The 14,239-nt window shown below is 37.7% G+C and overlaps 1 protein-coding gene across 4 annotated transcripts in view; it reads left to right on the top strand.

Annotated features, from left to right (window-relative positions):
* The window catches only part of ODAD2 (outer dynein arm docking complex subunit 2), a 156,627-nt gene that overhangs the window by 72,813 nt on the left and 69,575 nt on the right, over positions 1–14,239 (top strand). For all 4 annotated transcript variants that reach the window (XM_074405155.1, XM_039478994.2, XM_074405157.1 and 1 more), the window contains one exon: positions 7,541–7,655. In XM_074405155.1, coding sequence (XP_074261256.1) covers positions 7,541–7,655 — 115 coding nt within the window. The remainder of the gene's footprint in view (positions 1–7,540; positions 7,656–14,239) is intronic.

Below are 14,239 nucleotides of genomic sequence, written 5' to 3'. Positions count from 1 at the left end.
TGATATATATATAATTATATATTATATATGATATATATTTATGTTATATAATATATATTTATATTATATAATATATAATGTAAATGCTATATTTATACATATATTTATAATAAATATATTTTATATATATACAAGGTATAAAATATATACCTTTAGGTATAAAATATATACCTAAAGGAATATAAATCATTCTACCATAAAGATACATGCATGCATATGTTTATTGCAGCAATATTCACAGTAGCAAAGACACAGAATCATCCTAAATGCCCAAGAATGGTAGACTGGATAAGAAAATGTACATATACACCATGAAGTACTATGCAGCCATAGAAACGAATGAGATCATACAATAAATATCAGTGAGATCCTATTACATTCAAGGCATTGCAACACGTTGAGAGGGGCAAAATATCTAGTTGTCCAACTTTTAGCAATGCTGAGTTTGGCCATTTGATTATGCTGGTCACCACCAGATCTTTCCATTGTAAAGATGTCATTTTTTCTTTTCACTGTATAACAATCTGTGGGGTCATATTACACTACCCTGAGAAAGTCCTGTTCCAACAATCATTCCCTACTTTAAGTTTTAGCATCCATTAATTATCTTTTCCTAAAATAATTATTTTATTTGGAGTTGTAAAATAGTGATTTTTCTAATTCTGTTCATCTTCTCAATTTGTTAGTTGGCATTATTCTATGAAGAAGAGCTTTTCTTTCAATAGCTAGAGCTCGGTTAGAGTTCCTCCATAAAGGCAGTGTAATATGACCCCACAGATGGTTATACAGTGAAAAGAAAAAATGACATCTTTACAATGGAAAGATCTGGTGGTGACCAGCATAATCAAATGACTGATGTGAGATGGTATCTCCTTGTGTTTTTGATTTGCGGTTCTCTAATGATCACTGATTTTGAACATTTTCTAATATTCTTGTTGGCTATGTTCAAAAGAAGACTCTTTGGAGAAGTATCTGTTCATGTCCTTTGACCACTTTTTAATGGGGTTTTTCAGTTTTTGCTTGTTAATTTAAGTTCCTTATAGATCATGGATATGAGACTTTTGTCAGATGCATAGTTTGCTTATGTTTTCCCCTATTCTGTGGGTTTATCTGTTTACTCTGTGGATAGTTTCTTTTGCTGTGCAGAAGCTCTCTTTGGTTTAATTAGGTCTCATTTGTCCATTTTAATTTTGCTATAATGTTTTTGTAGCAACATGGATAGAGCTGGGGATCATTACCCTAAGCAAATTAATGCTGGGATAGAAAACCAAATACCACATGTTCTCACTTATAAGTGGGAAGCAAACACTGAGTACACATGGACACAACGAAGGAAACAATAGACTCCAGGCCTACTTGAAGGTGGAGGGTGGGAGGAGGGTGAAGATTAAAAAACTACCTATCACATACCATGCTTATTATCTGGGTAACCAAATAATCTGTACGCCAAACCCCCATGACATGTAATTTACCTGTATAACAAACCTGCACATGTACCCCTGAAACAAAAATAAAAGTTTAGAAAAATAAAGAAAAAAATGTTTACTGTAGGATGAATAATTTTTCTGACAAAAAACAGTTTCTAGAGTCTTTCTAATCATATTGTTTATGCCATCTATAAAAGCATAGATGGGCCAGATGCAGTGGTTCATTTCTGTGATCCCAGCTCTTTGGGAGGCTGAGACAGGCAGATCACAAGGTCAAGAGATGGAGTCTATCCTAGCAACATGGTGAAACCCCATTTCTACTAAAAATAAAAATAAAAATAAAATAGCTGGACATGGTGGTGCGTGCCTGTAGTCCCAGCTACTTCGGAGGCTGAGGCAGGAGAATCGCTTGAACCTGGGAGGTAGAGGTTGTAGTGAGCTGAAATCGCACCACTGCCATCTCACAAAAAAAAAAAAAAAAGTATAGACTATCCTCCTGCTTTCCAAAGCCCAAAGAATTTTTGACATACTTTTCCCAAGACTGCCATATTCATATCTTTTCTCCAAATTTGTTGTCTTATAGCCTGTTTAGAATAATACATAGAGGTAGAAATGTAAAAACTTCGAGAATTTTTTAAAAGGTAAAATTCTCTTCTAATCTGTTTTTCCCAGGGATGATCGTTTCAATTCTAACATATGTTAATGTTTCCCATTTTACTAAATTGCCAACTTGGTTTCAAAACTTGTAGATGACAGTCTCATCTTTTAGTGTTGTGGTTTAAGAACGTCATGTTCTTTTAAGCTAACCACACTTAGTATGAGCCACTGTCATACAATAGTATTTATCAGTGTAATTTTCAGCAAATACTGTGAAGTTTTTAGAAAACATGCAAAATTATGGTTTCAAAATAGATATGTTGATATTGCCAGAAAGAAACCCTACAACCTTGCCTGTGCCCACAGTATGGGCACAGACTGTTCACATTTGTTCATATACGTGGCCTCAAAGGGCAGGCGAGCCAGCCAAACTTCATAGCAGTCCTGGAAAATGTTAATATAACAAGAGCCTGAGAAACATAGCAAGCAGCTGCATCTTTTTGGTTTGTTTACTTTTTTTAATAGTCAAAATATGTACATGTATTCATGTTTCTAGAGCTGTTATTTTGCCAGCCAGGCAGTTTGATTTCTGGGATAAAGTTGAAGATCTCGAAAGCATCTAATTCAGGCCAGGTGTGGTTACCTGTAAATCCAGTACTTTGGGAGGCTGAGGTGGGTGGATCACAAGGTCAAGAGATAGAGACCATTCCGGCCAACATGGTAAACCCCTGTCTTTAACTAAAAATACAAAAATTAGCTGGGCATGGTGGCATGTGCCTGTAGTCCCAGATACTTGGGAGGCTGAGACAGGAGAACCGCTTGAACCGAAGAGGTGGAGGTTGCAGTGAGCCGAGATCACACCATTGCACTCCAGCCTGGTGACAGAGGGAGACTCTGTCTCAAAAAAAAAAAAAAAACAAAATGTAATTCAGTTTTGTTTTTATAATTTCAAGAAATTAATGTAGGGTTCTATTAACATCCAAAATGAGAAAAGCTACCATACTGTAGCTGGAAATGAATTCAGAGCAAGATGCTAATCAAATTAAAGAACCATATAAAAGGGATAGACTTGTTGAAAATCAACAGTGCTATAAATCAACACCACCTGTAAGCCCATCACTGTATATGCAGAAAGCAATGAAATTGTCAAGAAATCTAGGAAAATACACCTTCCACTTAGAGACAACTTCAAATGAAAACTTTACTGCTTAGAATTAGCATTTGAACATGTATTTTGCAAGTATGAGGTTTAAGGAGGAATGTACTTGTGTTGGGAGAGATTTTTAATTCATTGAAAAAGAGTAAGCAAAGGCTGTCTTGTTTCAGATCCAGTTCACCAATATTCATTGGTGTGGTAGCCTGCCGGGAGTGTGGTGGGAAATACAGAATTCCTGCTGTCAAGGAGATTACATGGTAATTGGGGAGATAAGAAGCACACAACACATGACTACAAGGCAAAGTAACATGGTGTGAGGGGCAGGAAAAGGGAGAGCAAAATTAAAAAGGAGCTTAAAGGAGGAGGATGCCAGAGGATTTGTGACAGAGGTTTTGTTGTAGACCTTAAGTGATGGATTATTATAGTAAAATACGGACATGGCTGGGAAACAGCTACAGTTGGAAAGTGCGTGACAGGGGAGAGCCTCTGTGGTCTATGAGTAAACCGGTGTCTTCTCTCTGTGTTCATGAGAAACCCCACGCTCACATTTATTGCGCATTTATTACAGATTATAATGGTCTGTTTATCACCCTCACGAGACTGCAGTTTCCCAATGGTTAATTAAAATACAGTCAGTCTTCATTATTTGCAGATTCTGAGTTGATGAATTCATACAGTCTCTAAACTTTATTTATTACTCCCAAATCAATACTCACATCACTTGCACTGTCATTCCTGGACACGTGCAGAGCAGGGACACATTTTGAGTCACCTGGTGCACATGTTCTCCGCTGAAGTCCACAAAGGTGACATTCTGACGTTTCATTCCAGCTCTCACACAGCGAACAGGTCGTCCATTTGGCAGTCTGTTTAGTGACATGTTTTTTACCATTTGTGCTCTGGGATGGTGATTTTGCTGTTTTAATTTGGTCCCTAAGCATAGTACTGACATGCTGCCCAGTGTTCCTAAGTGCAGGAAGGTTGTGATGTTACTTTTGGAAAAAATCTGTGTATTCTCTAAACGCCATTCAGGCACAAGTTATAGAACTATTGGCTGTAGGTCCAATATTCATGATTCAACAATCTATATTAAATAAGGTTTAAGGTGTCTTTAAAGAGAAATACATGTGAAACCACATTATATGTTGATGGGTTGATGAAAACATTCTGACCAGAGGCTCATGGAAACTCACTTTGTATTTCCCCTGGGAGAGCGGTTCCGTATTTGTTCACCTAAGGTTTGCAGTGACTTGATAGAACATAACTTCCCCTGATGAGAATTGACTGTATCTGTTTTTTTGATTGATTGATTGATTGACTGATTGATTGAGATGGAGTCTTTCATCCAGGCTGGAGTGCAGTGGCACAATCTCTGCTTACTGCAACCTCTGCTTTCTGGGCTCAAGCCATCCTCCTGCCTCAGCCTCCCAAGTAGCTGAGATTAGAGGCATGTGCCATCATACCTAGCTAATTTTTCTGTTTTTGTTTTGTTTTGTTTTTGTTTTTGTTTTTGTTTTTGTTTTTGTTTTGTAGAGACAGGATCCTTTGTTGCCTGGGCTAGTCTCGAACTCCTGAGCTCATGCAATCCACCTACCTTGGCCTCCCAAAGTGCTAGGATTACAAGTGTGAGCCACTGTGCCCAGCCCAAGTGTATCTGTTATTTGTATCTGTATGCCTAGTACTTAGTGTTTAGTAGATAGTTAAGGAGTCTTATGAGAAATTCCAGCTCCCTAAAAAATTTAAATACCGAGCTCTTGAATTGCAGGTTTAATACCATGAAGGCAACAGGAAGCCACTGGAGAATTTTTTCCCTAGGGGTGATCTTTGAGTTGTAAATTGTTTAACAAGTCTGATTGAATATGCTAGCTAGTGTTATGAACAGAATGAATATCCCTGGCACTCTGCTCTCAAGGAGTCATGGCAGAAACTCTAAAAGTGTCTTTGGGAAGATTAATTTTGCAGGGGTTTGTAAAATGGATTGAAATTGAGAAAAATTTAAGGCACAAAATGAAGTTATGCACCCACACAACGATCTTGATATTAAATGGTAAAGACTGGGATTTGGGTGCTAAAATAGAAAAGAGGGAAATGGACAGATATTTGAGTTATTGTGAAGTAAAAATCAGTGACAAATGAATTCATGCAGGGCACAAGGGAGATGGAAGGGATAAAGTTTAACTCTGAAGTTTACTACTCCTGAGTTTGTTGGTTCTTATGTTTGCAAATTTTTTTCAGTCATGTTCTCCTCATAGGAAGTTATCACTTTGTACTGTTCTGAGTTTTTTTTGTTTTGTTTTGTTTTCTTTTTTTTTTTTCTTTTTGAGATGGAGTCTCACTCTGTCACCAAGGCTAGAGTGCAGTGGTGTGATCTCCCAGGTTCAAGCGATTCTCCTATCTCAGCCTCCTGAGTATCTGGGACTACAGGCGCATGCCACCATGCCTGACTAATTTTTGTATTTTTAGTAGAGTCAGGATTTTACCACATTGGCCAGACTGGTCTTGAACTTCTGACTTCAAGTGATCTGTCTGCCTTGGCCTCCCAAAGTGTTGGTCTTACAGGGGTGAGTCACTGGGCCCTGCCTCTGAGTCTTCTTTTAAGACACCAGTAATGGGATCAAAAACTTCACTCATTATAACTAAGTCGCTGATGAATTGCCTAGGTTTGGGTGGAAATGGGAAATGATAGATCTAATTTTAACAATTATAGTGAATTTTTATAGTTAATTGTGAAATTTTGTCTGGAACTTGTTTTAAAGTTAATTGTGAAATTTTGTCCAAGATTGAATGATAATATTTTTATTGCAAATTTGTGCCATCCAAATGACTTCCACTATAATGATGAGTTATTTCTAGCCAGCAGTATACAGTTAAATATTACTAATGCCAAATGTGCTGCGAAATTGCAAGAAGATGGGGCAGACTATTATTCACTGTTGTTCATTGTGAAATTTTATATGAAAAAAAAACCAGACTCAGAGATTGGCATTAGTTATATTTTAAGTAGCATACGGAAGGCACTATGCCTTTTTAATTTAAACTTGAAAAGCAAATCCCTCATTGTGAAGTGCCAGTATGTTTCTTTAGAGTTTCCATAAATTGAGAAATAAAACTTTGTTTTCTCTCAGCATGGTATGAAAGTTTAAGGTTTGAAGATCTATTTACTTAAGATTTGCTTTAAAATAGTTTTCACAGGTATTTTTTTTCTTGTTAGAAGTCCTTTTTTAGACAGTTTTTATCCTGCTATAGGCTATCTGCCTCACCATTTTTTTTCAATGCTCTTTCAACATCACCAATTTTATAAGGTTATGCAAAACTGATATCCTACTTGAAAACTTTGGAATAATACATTTTCCCCACTGGTAAACTCATCTAAGGTAATCAAGACATGTAGATGTTTTTATGTCGATTTTCAAGGAAGAATTTGAATGGCATTTTAAGCTTGTATTTATTCTGTCTGTGGCTCAATACTACATGTGTTTAATTCAACTTGAGATTAAAAAATCAAAGGAATTTTGATGGCCTTTATCTTTTTTCATCTGCTTTGAGTTTAATATACCTTTCCGAACAAAGCCATGTTTGTAAAGGTTATTAAATTTTGTTTGGCCTTCTTCTCCACTGTGAGTACCCAGTGGACCTTACTGCGAGGTTATGCTTCTGGACTGATTGATATATAAACAGAAGACAGATGGTGTAGAGATGGCTCTGATGATAATTCATTTTTCAGCTAGTCATGAAGATATTTTGATTACAGTGTGTTTAAGTAATTATAACACAGTCTGCAATGTTAGTCTTGCTGGGAAGGCTGCACATGGAAAACAAGTTACGTGTTATTCATGCCCAACAAAGGATGCACTGTGGTGTAATGATTTTAATTCCTAATGCTAGATTAGGACTGAAAGCGTTTAAAGTATGTCATACAGTAAGGTAAGTCAATTAAACATAGACCAAATAAAAAAGGGAACTGCACAGTTTTGAGGCATAAATATTTGTTTTGGAAAGTATTTAGATGTTACTATATGAAAGAAACCAGTATTTTTACATTTAGGTAACAGTCTGTGTACAGCTAATTAAAAATTACGTGGCTTGATTTTCAGTTTATGTGAATCGCAATCATCATGCAACTTGTTTTCTGTGTAATGGATTTAAAACTGAAATCAGAGGCCTGACAATTTAACAGCATGTTACCTCCCTACTGTTGATGAAGTTTTGCAATAATAATAATAATAATAATAATAATAATACTAAGCAAAATATCGAAGGGAGAAAAAATAATTAGAATTGTGTAAATAAGTGGGTCATTCAAATGTTTGTCTTCACACACTAATGACAGTTTGTATCATGATTTTGGGCTCCACAACAGGATAATTGATCGCTTAGATGGAGTCCGTTTGTTGTGGTCCCTGCTGAAAAATCCTCACCCAGACGTGAAGGCCAGCGCAGCGTGGGCGCTTTGTCCATGCATCGAAAATGCCAAGGTAAGAACAGACGGCAAGTCCATCTCTTCTAGAGTCTCTAATACTATACTGAAAAATGCCACCACAGGTTACTAATTGCTGTTGATTTATTGAAAGTCAGATTTATCTGGTGGGAGAGAGTGGTGCACAGTGTTTATGCCAAAATAATTTTGGAGCAACGCCTTTCTTCTGGTTAGTTTTAAACTGCCAAGCAAAAGTAGTCGAAGATGGCAGTGCTTACCAAGTTCTAACTGTTCGGTACAATTGAAGCAAACACCTCAGGTAAATCAAAGTGAGGACAAGTTGACTGTTCTTGTCTCTTGAGGGATAAGAAAACTGTCTGCATTTGCCTGCTCTGTAGAAAGAGTGCAGCCATGGGGGAAACATGACTGTTTTATTGCTAACCTGTGGTGGGCTCCGCCCAGTTCAGACTTTCAGGTGGCTTTATCTACACTGTGAGGGAAAAACAGCTTACTCAAGCCTCAGTAATGGTGGATGCCCCTCCCCCCACCAAGCTTGAGCATCCCTGGTCAACTTCAGACTGCTGGGCTGGTAGTGAGAATTTCAAGCCCAGCTTGCTGGGCTCTGTGGGGGTGGGATCCGCTGAGCTAGACCACTTAGCTCCCTGGCTTCAGCCCGCTTTCCAGGGAAGTGAAGGGTTCTGTCTTGCTGGTATTCCAGACACCACTGGGGGATGAAAAAACAGAATCAAATCTCCTGCAGCTAGTTCACTGTCTGCCCAAATGGCTACTGAGTTTTGTACTTGAAACTCAGGACCCTGATGGTGTAGACACCCAAGGGAATCTTCCGGTCTTCCTGTTGTGAAGACTATGGGAAAAGCATAGTATCTGGGCCAGAGTGCACTGCAGGGTTCTTCAGGGCAGAGTTCCTCACGGCTTCCCTTGGCTAGGGGAGGGGGTTCCCCAACCCCTGGCACTTCCTGGGTGAGGCAACACCCTGCTTCTATTTGCCCTCTGCGGGCTGCACCCACCGTCTAACCAGTCCCAATGAGATGAGCTGGGTACCTCAGTTGGAAATGCAGAAATCATCTGCCTTTTGCGTTCATCTAGCTGGTAGCTGCCTACTGGAGCTGTTCCTATTTGGCCATCTTGCCCAGGTCCTGTCGTATATTTTTATATAAAGGACAGTTCTATAACAAATTTAACTGGACTCTAAATACCATCCTAAATATAGTATTTTTTAAAAAGTAAATTTTAATATGTGTTTGGAATAAAGGAGACCTATTATAAACTCATTAATAATTTATCACAGCAAAAAAATTTAAAAGATCTCAAATGTCAATCTACAGGAATCACACTATGTTATACAATGCAGCAGTGAAAAAAAATCAATGTATTTTGGCAATGTATTCATCACTATCAATACATATCACAAATATATTGAACAAAATAAAAACTTGCAGAAATAGATATACAATTTTTATTAAAGTTCAAATATATTTTTTAAAGTACAAAATGTAAATAATATTGTTTAGAAAGAAAGAAAGAAGCCAACTGGGGAAAGATTGCTACAAATCCTTGAAGGATAATCTCCATCAGTTGCTTCAACTAATCAGCCCAGTCCTTCATTCACAAATTTAAACAATCAAAGATCACTAAATATTTAAGGAATACTAACCATCTTAAAGACACACACCCACATGAACTAGCAGAACTGACTTAAACAGAGATAATGTAAGGAATGAAATATCACATAACATTTTAAAAATTAATACTCTCAGAAACACCTAAGCATTTACATAAACTGTTATTAAAAATTCATAGGCTTAAAAAGTATTTTTTGGAAATTGAGAAGATATTTGGCAAATCAACAAATTTGGTAGAAATGATGAATACTAAGATGAATATTGCTAAATAGTTGTAACTAATATAATCATAACTATAGACCTTTTCTCTTTCCTAGAAAAGGATGCTATAGGTACTGATTAACTCTCAATAGTCATTGAAAAATCTATATTTAAATGTAGAATTTAATATTATCACTGGTGAGTTCTGATACTGGTGAGCCATTTTGATAGATACTGTTTCTACTTAGTGCTGTTATTATATATGAAGTATGTCTTGTCTTGCTGTGGATTTCAACTCCAAATCTCTCTAATTATTATTGGGCTTAAAAGATTTTTCAGTATTTTTATATTTATTCTCACATAAACTTTCTTTCCTGAATATCTATCTGGCTGGTCTCCTATGCAAGCACCCTAAAACATAACCCAGCCCATCTCTCTCTTTGTCCTTGGCCCCAAGGTCTAAACTAGATCCAAGGCTCCCAAAAGAGCTCTTCCTGTTCCATTTCTCTTGAACTTCACCCGCCCTCTGAATACTCCTTGACTCCAGCCTTCTTTTTACTTGTCTTGAGGGAAAGACAAGCTCCTGCAGACGATCTCTGCTTGATCACATCTCTCATTAAGAACTTCCCTGTCTCCTATGCATTTATCATTGAGGAAACATGAACTTTTGAAGAATCTTCAACAAGGAAATGATGTGAGCCACATGGCTAATTAGAAAATTAACCATCTAAGAGTGGGTGGTAAATTCAGCTATTACAGTAGTTCAGATGAAAATGATTGAAATTTGACTTAACACTGTAGGAGTGTAGATGGAGAGAAGAGAGAATGTAAGAAACAACTGAAAAGTAGAATCAGGAATTGGTGAGTGATTGGATGTTTGAATTTTGGGTTTTTTTTTTCTTTAACATTGACAGCTAGGAACATGATAGAATTTTTACCAAACATGGGAATAACATGGTCTGGAGAAAACATGGTAGAGTTGCCTTCATCCAGGTAGAGATGTCCAGTCATCTGAATATATGAATCTGGATGTCAGGAGAGAATTCTGGATGGAGATATATGTTTAGGGCTTGTCAGTCTGCAGGAGGTAGTGGAGGTCTGAGAGTAAATGGAAGGGAGAGGAAGTGGAACGAGAGGAGACCCCCCCATGACAGAGTGAAGTAAAGGAGGAAGGTGGACAGGTGGGGAGGGAAAACCAGGGGAACTTGATTACAAAAAAAAACGAAGAAAGGAGAGAAATCAAGGGAGAGGGAGAATGTTCAACAGTATTATTTACCCCTAAGAGGAAAATTTCCCTTGAAAAGTGAAAAGAGTACATTAAATACAGAAATTAGTTGATCATGGTTATAGCCATTTCCACTGAGGGATGAGAGTGTAAGCTGGATGGCAGTGGAGTGAGAAATGAATTGAGGGGAGGAAGTAGAGAAAGTTTTTTTTTAGAAGCTCAGCTATTAAGAGAAGGAGGCTATTATGAAATCCAGAAGATAGCTCAAGTTTAGGAAATGATAAATATGGAAGAGGTATGTGTATGTGATTGTGTGCGTGTAGGTATGTATATCTCTGTATCTCTATACCTATATCTGTCTAGAGAGAGTGCACACACACAAGCACAGATGGAGAAGAAAAGACAGGCATGGCTCTCACTGCTCCTTAATCCTTTAAGCACATTACTCTTAGTACTGTACAGTAAAAGATTTCTAGAGTGCTAAATAAAAGGATGGTTCTAGAATGCATAATTCCTGAGGGTGAGTCCAGAAAGAACAAAACTAGAAGAACAAGAATAGAAAGGAATACTGAAAGAGGCACCTCTTTGTTTCATTCAGACAAAAAAACACATGGTCTGCTTGTCTGTCTATCTATCTTTCAATCAGTCATCCATCTATTACCTATCAATCTATATCTTTGAATTTGAATATTACCTACCCACTGATATCTTTGAATTTGAATCCAGAAGTGAGAAAGTTATCAAAGGGATCCTGATTAATACCTGGATATAAATTTTTAAAAGTCAAAGTTGGATTTTTCCTAGCAGATTACTAATTTGACTGATTATTTTAACAATGAGCACTGGCTTTTCTGATTAGGTAGTAAGAAAGACATTTCCATATAGTGAATGAACTAAATATGCAGGGTCAAAATTTTGTTGATATGTTTAATATCAGAAAGTAAATCTTTGAGGCTAAATTTATGATGAACATTTTTAGATGCCAATTCAAAATAGGCAAAGAAGATACACAGCTTTTCAAAAGTGCATTGGGATATGTGAGCAAAATGTTGAAGACACTTGTCTAGTAAATGCTTGAAATGAGAGTGAGGGAAATTTAAAGCATCTTTCCTTAAGAAAGTGGCCTGATTTGCAAGGCTCTTTATTGTTAAAAAAAAAAATCCTGTTTTCCAGGGTCAGAAGCTGAATATTATATTCGTCTCCCACCTTGCATCCTTCTACAACAAATCTCATTCTTTCAAGGCAGAGGGTACTTCAGGAGTAGAATATGATGGAGATCATGTGCTCAGAAAGGCAAGAGGAAAGAAAGCACATTTATAATGTTTATGAATAGCATCTCATTACACAGATCCCAGTCAAACCATGGTTAGGGCAACTCTTTCTAACAGCACTTTGCATGATGATGAATAGGTATTGTTTAGTTATAGCAACAACTACCCACATGTGGCTGCTCAGTGCTTGAAATGTGACTAGTAGGGCCAAAGAACTGAATTTTTATAGTTTAGGCCAGGTGTGGTGGCTCACACCTGTAATCCCAGCACTTTGGGAGGCCGAGGCAAGTAGATAGCTTGAAGCCAGGAGTTCAAGACCAGCCTGGCCAACATGGCAAAACCCTATTTCTGCAAAATACAAAAATTAGCCAGGAATGGTGGTGCACACCTGTAATCCCAGCTACTCGGGAGGCTGAGGCACGAGAATCATTTGAACCCAGGAGGTTGCAGTTGTAGCGAGCCAAGATTTCTCCACTCACTGGAGACAGAGAGAGACTCTGTCTCAAATAAAAAATAAAAAATAAAAAGAGTTTAAATAGTTACATGTGCTTAGTGGCTAGTGCCCAGGTTTGAGAAATGCAAGTAACAGAGAGTTGTTTTTGTAAAGGCATCTGCTACAAAAAGTTGTAAACCTCAAGAATTAAATGAGCTTGTGTGTGCTTACATATTCATTATGTAAGTTTTAGAAACTAAAGAAAACCAAAGAAAAATCACTATAATTTCAGCACTTGGATAACTGCTATTAAGAGCCAAAAGTTGTTTTTCTTCTCATCCTCCTCCTCCTCCTCTTCCTCCTCCTCCTCCTCCTCCTTCTTCCTACCAATGACTAGTGAGTCTCTCTCTAATTCTCTCTATATTGTCTTTCCATATCCCTTTCTAGTTTTCTTTGGCTATATAGTATTATATTCTATGGATATATCATAATTTATGCAATTAAGTTTCCAGTGTTAAGAAACAATGAGGTTGCGTGAAACAAAAATTTCATTCAAAACTGGGCAAAGTGGCTCACATCTGTGATCCCAGCACTAGGGAGGCCAAGCAGGGAAGATTGCCTTAGCTCAGGATTTTGAGGTTAGCTGGGGGATCATAGGAAGACCCCTTATCTACCGCAAATGGTTTTTTTTAAAAAATGTGCATGCCTGTAGTTCCAGCTACTCTGGAGACTGAGGTGGAAGGATTGCTTGAGCCTGGGAGGTTGAGGCTGCAGTGAGCCGTGATTGCATCGCTGCAGTGAGCCGTGATTGCATCGCTGCAGTGAGCCGTGATTGCATCACTGCACTCTAGCCTGGGCAACGGAGCAAGACCCTATCTCAAAATGAATCTACTTAAGCCTTTCTAAAATGTTCTTTCACATAGGGAGAGAAAATAGTTATCTCTAACCCTTTGGTAGAAATTTTAGCATAGCTCCTCAAGGATTTGTTTTATCAGTAACATTATTCATAGGTTAATCAGTGGCAATTTTCTTGGTGGTACATAAAATAATAGTTTATTTTACAACCAACTGCCTTTTGGATTAGTGGAAAATAATATGGCCAAAAATACACGTAAATGTATATCCATGGAGGTTATGTATACTTGGAATTTTTTAATGGTCTTGTGTTTATATTCCTGTCCAAAACTTTTCCCACTTGGTTATATTAAATTTAGCATTTTCAATGAATATTTTGTATGTTCTATTATTTTTAGATACATTAAAATTGTTTTCTAATAAGTTTGTTCATATATGTGTTTCTTGGAGACAGGGTCTCACTCTGTGGCCCAGGCTGGAGCACAGTGGCATATTTGCTCACTGCCATGTCAATTTCCTGGGCTCAAGCAATCCTACTGCCTCAGCCTCCAGAGTAGGTAGGACTGCAGGCCTGAGCTACCATGCCTGGCTAATTTTTTCAGATCAATATAGGGTCTTGCTCTGTTGCCCCGGATGGTCTCAAACTCCTGGCTCCAGGTGATACTCCCACCTTGGCCTCCAAAAGCATTGCGATTACAGGCCTGGGCCACCACACCTAGCCTTCTAATAAGGTTATAAATTCTGAGGGAGAGTAGGGATGGGAAATGTTTTTTGAATATCTTGGAGCATCCAGCTTGCAATAAAACAGCGGAACTAGAAGACGAGATCATACCTAATAGTATAGCCCTTTCTTTCTCCCTGTCACTGCCCCTTTCCTGTTTAGGTAAGTTAATGACTCAGCTTTCTAGGAAGGAATTGCCTTTTATTTTGTACGGAAGCATTTCTACATTGTTTTCACATACAATGCTTTTGCAAGTAACTTTAGACTTGTTAACTTATGAGTCATAGGATTTG

The sequence above is a fragment of the Saimiri boliviensis genome, chromosome 8 (genome assembly GCF_048565385.1).
Source record: "Saimiri boliviensis isolate mSaiBol1 chromosome 8, mSaiBol1.pri, whole genome shotgun sequence".
NCBI classification, from domain to species: Eukaryota; Metazoa; Chordata; class Mammalia; order Primates; family Cebidae; genus Saimiri; species Saimiri boliviensis.
Note: the sequence above shows the minus strand (reverse complement) of the source record. Positions and strands in the feature narration are given on the sequence as shown.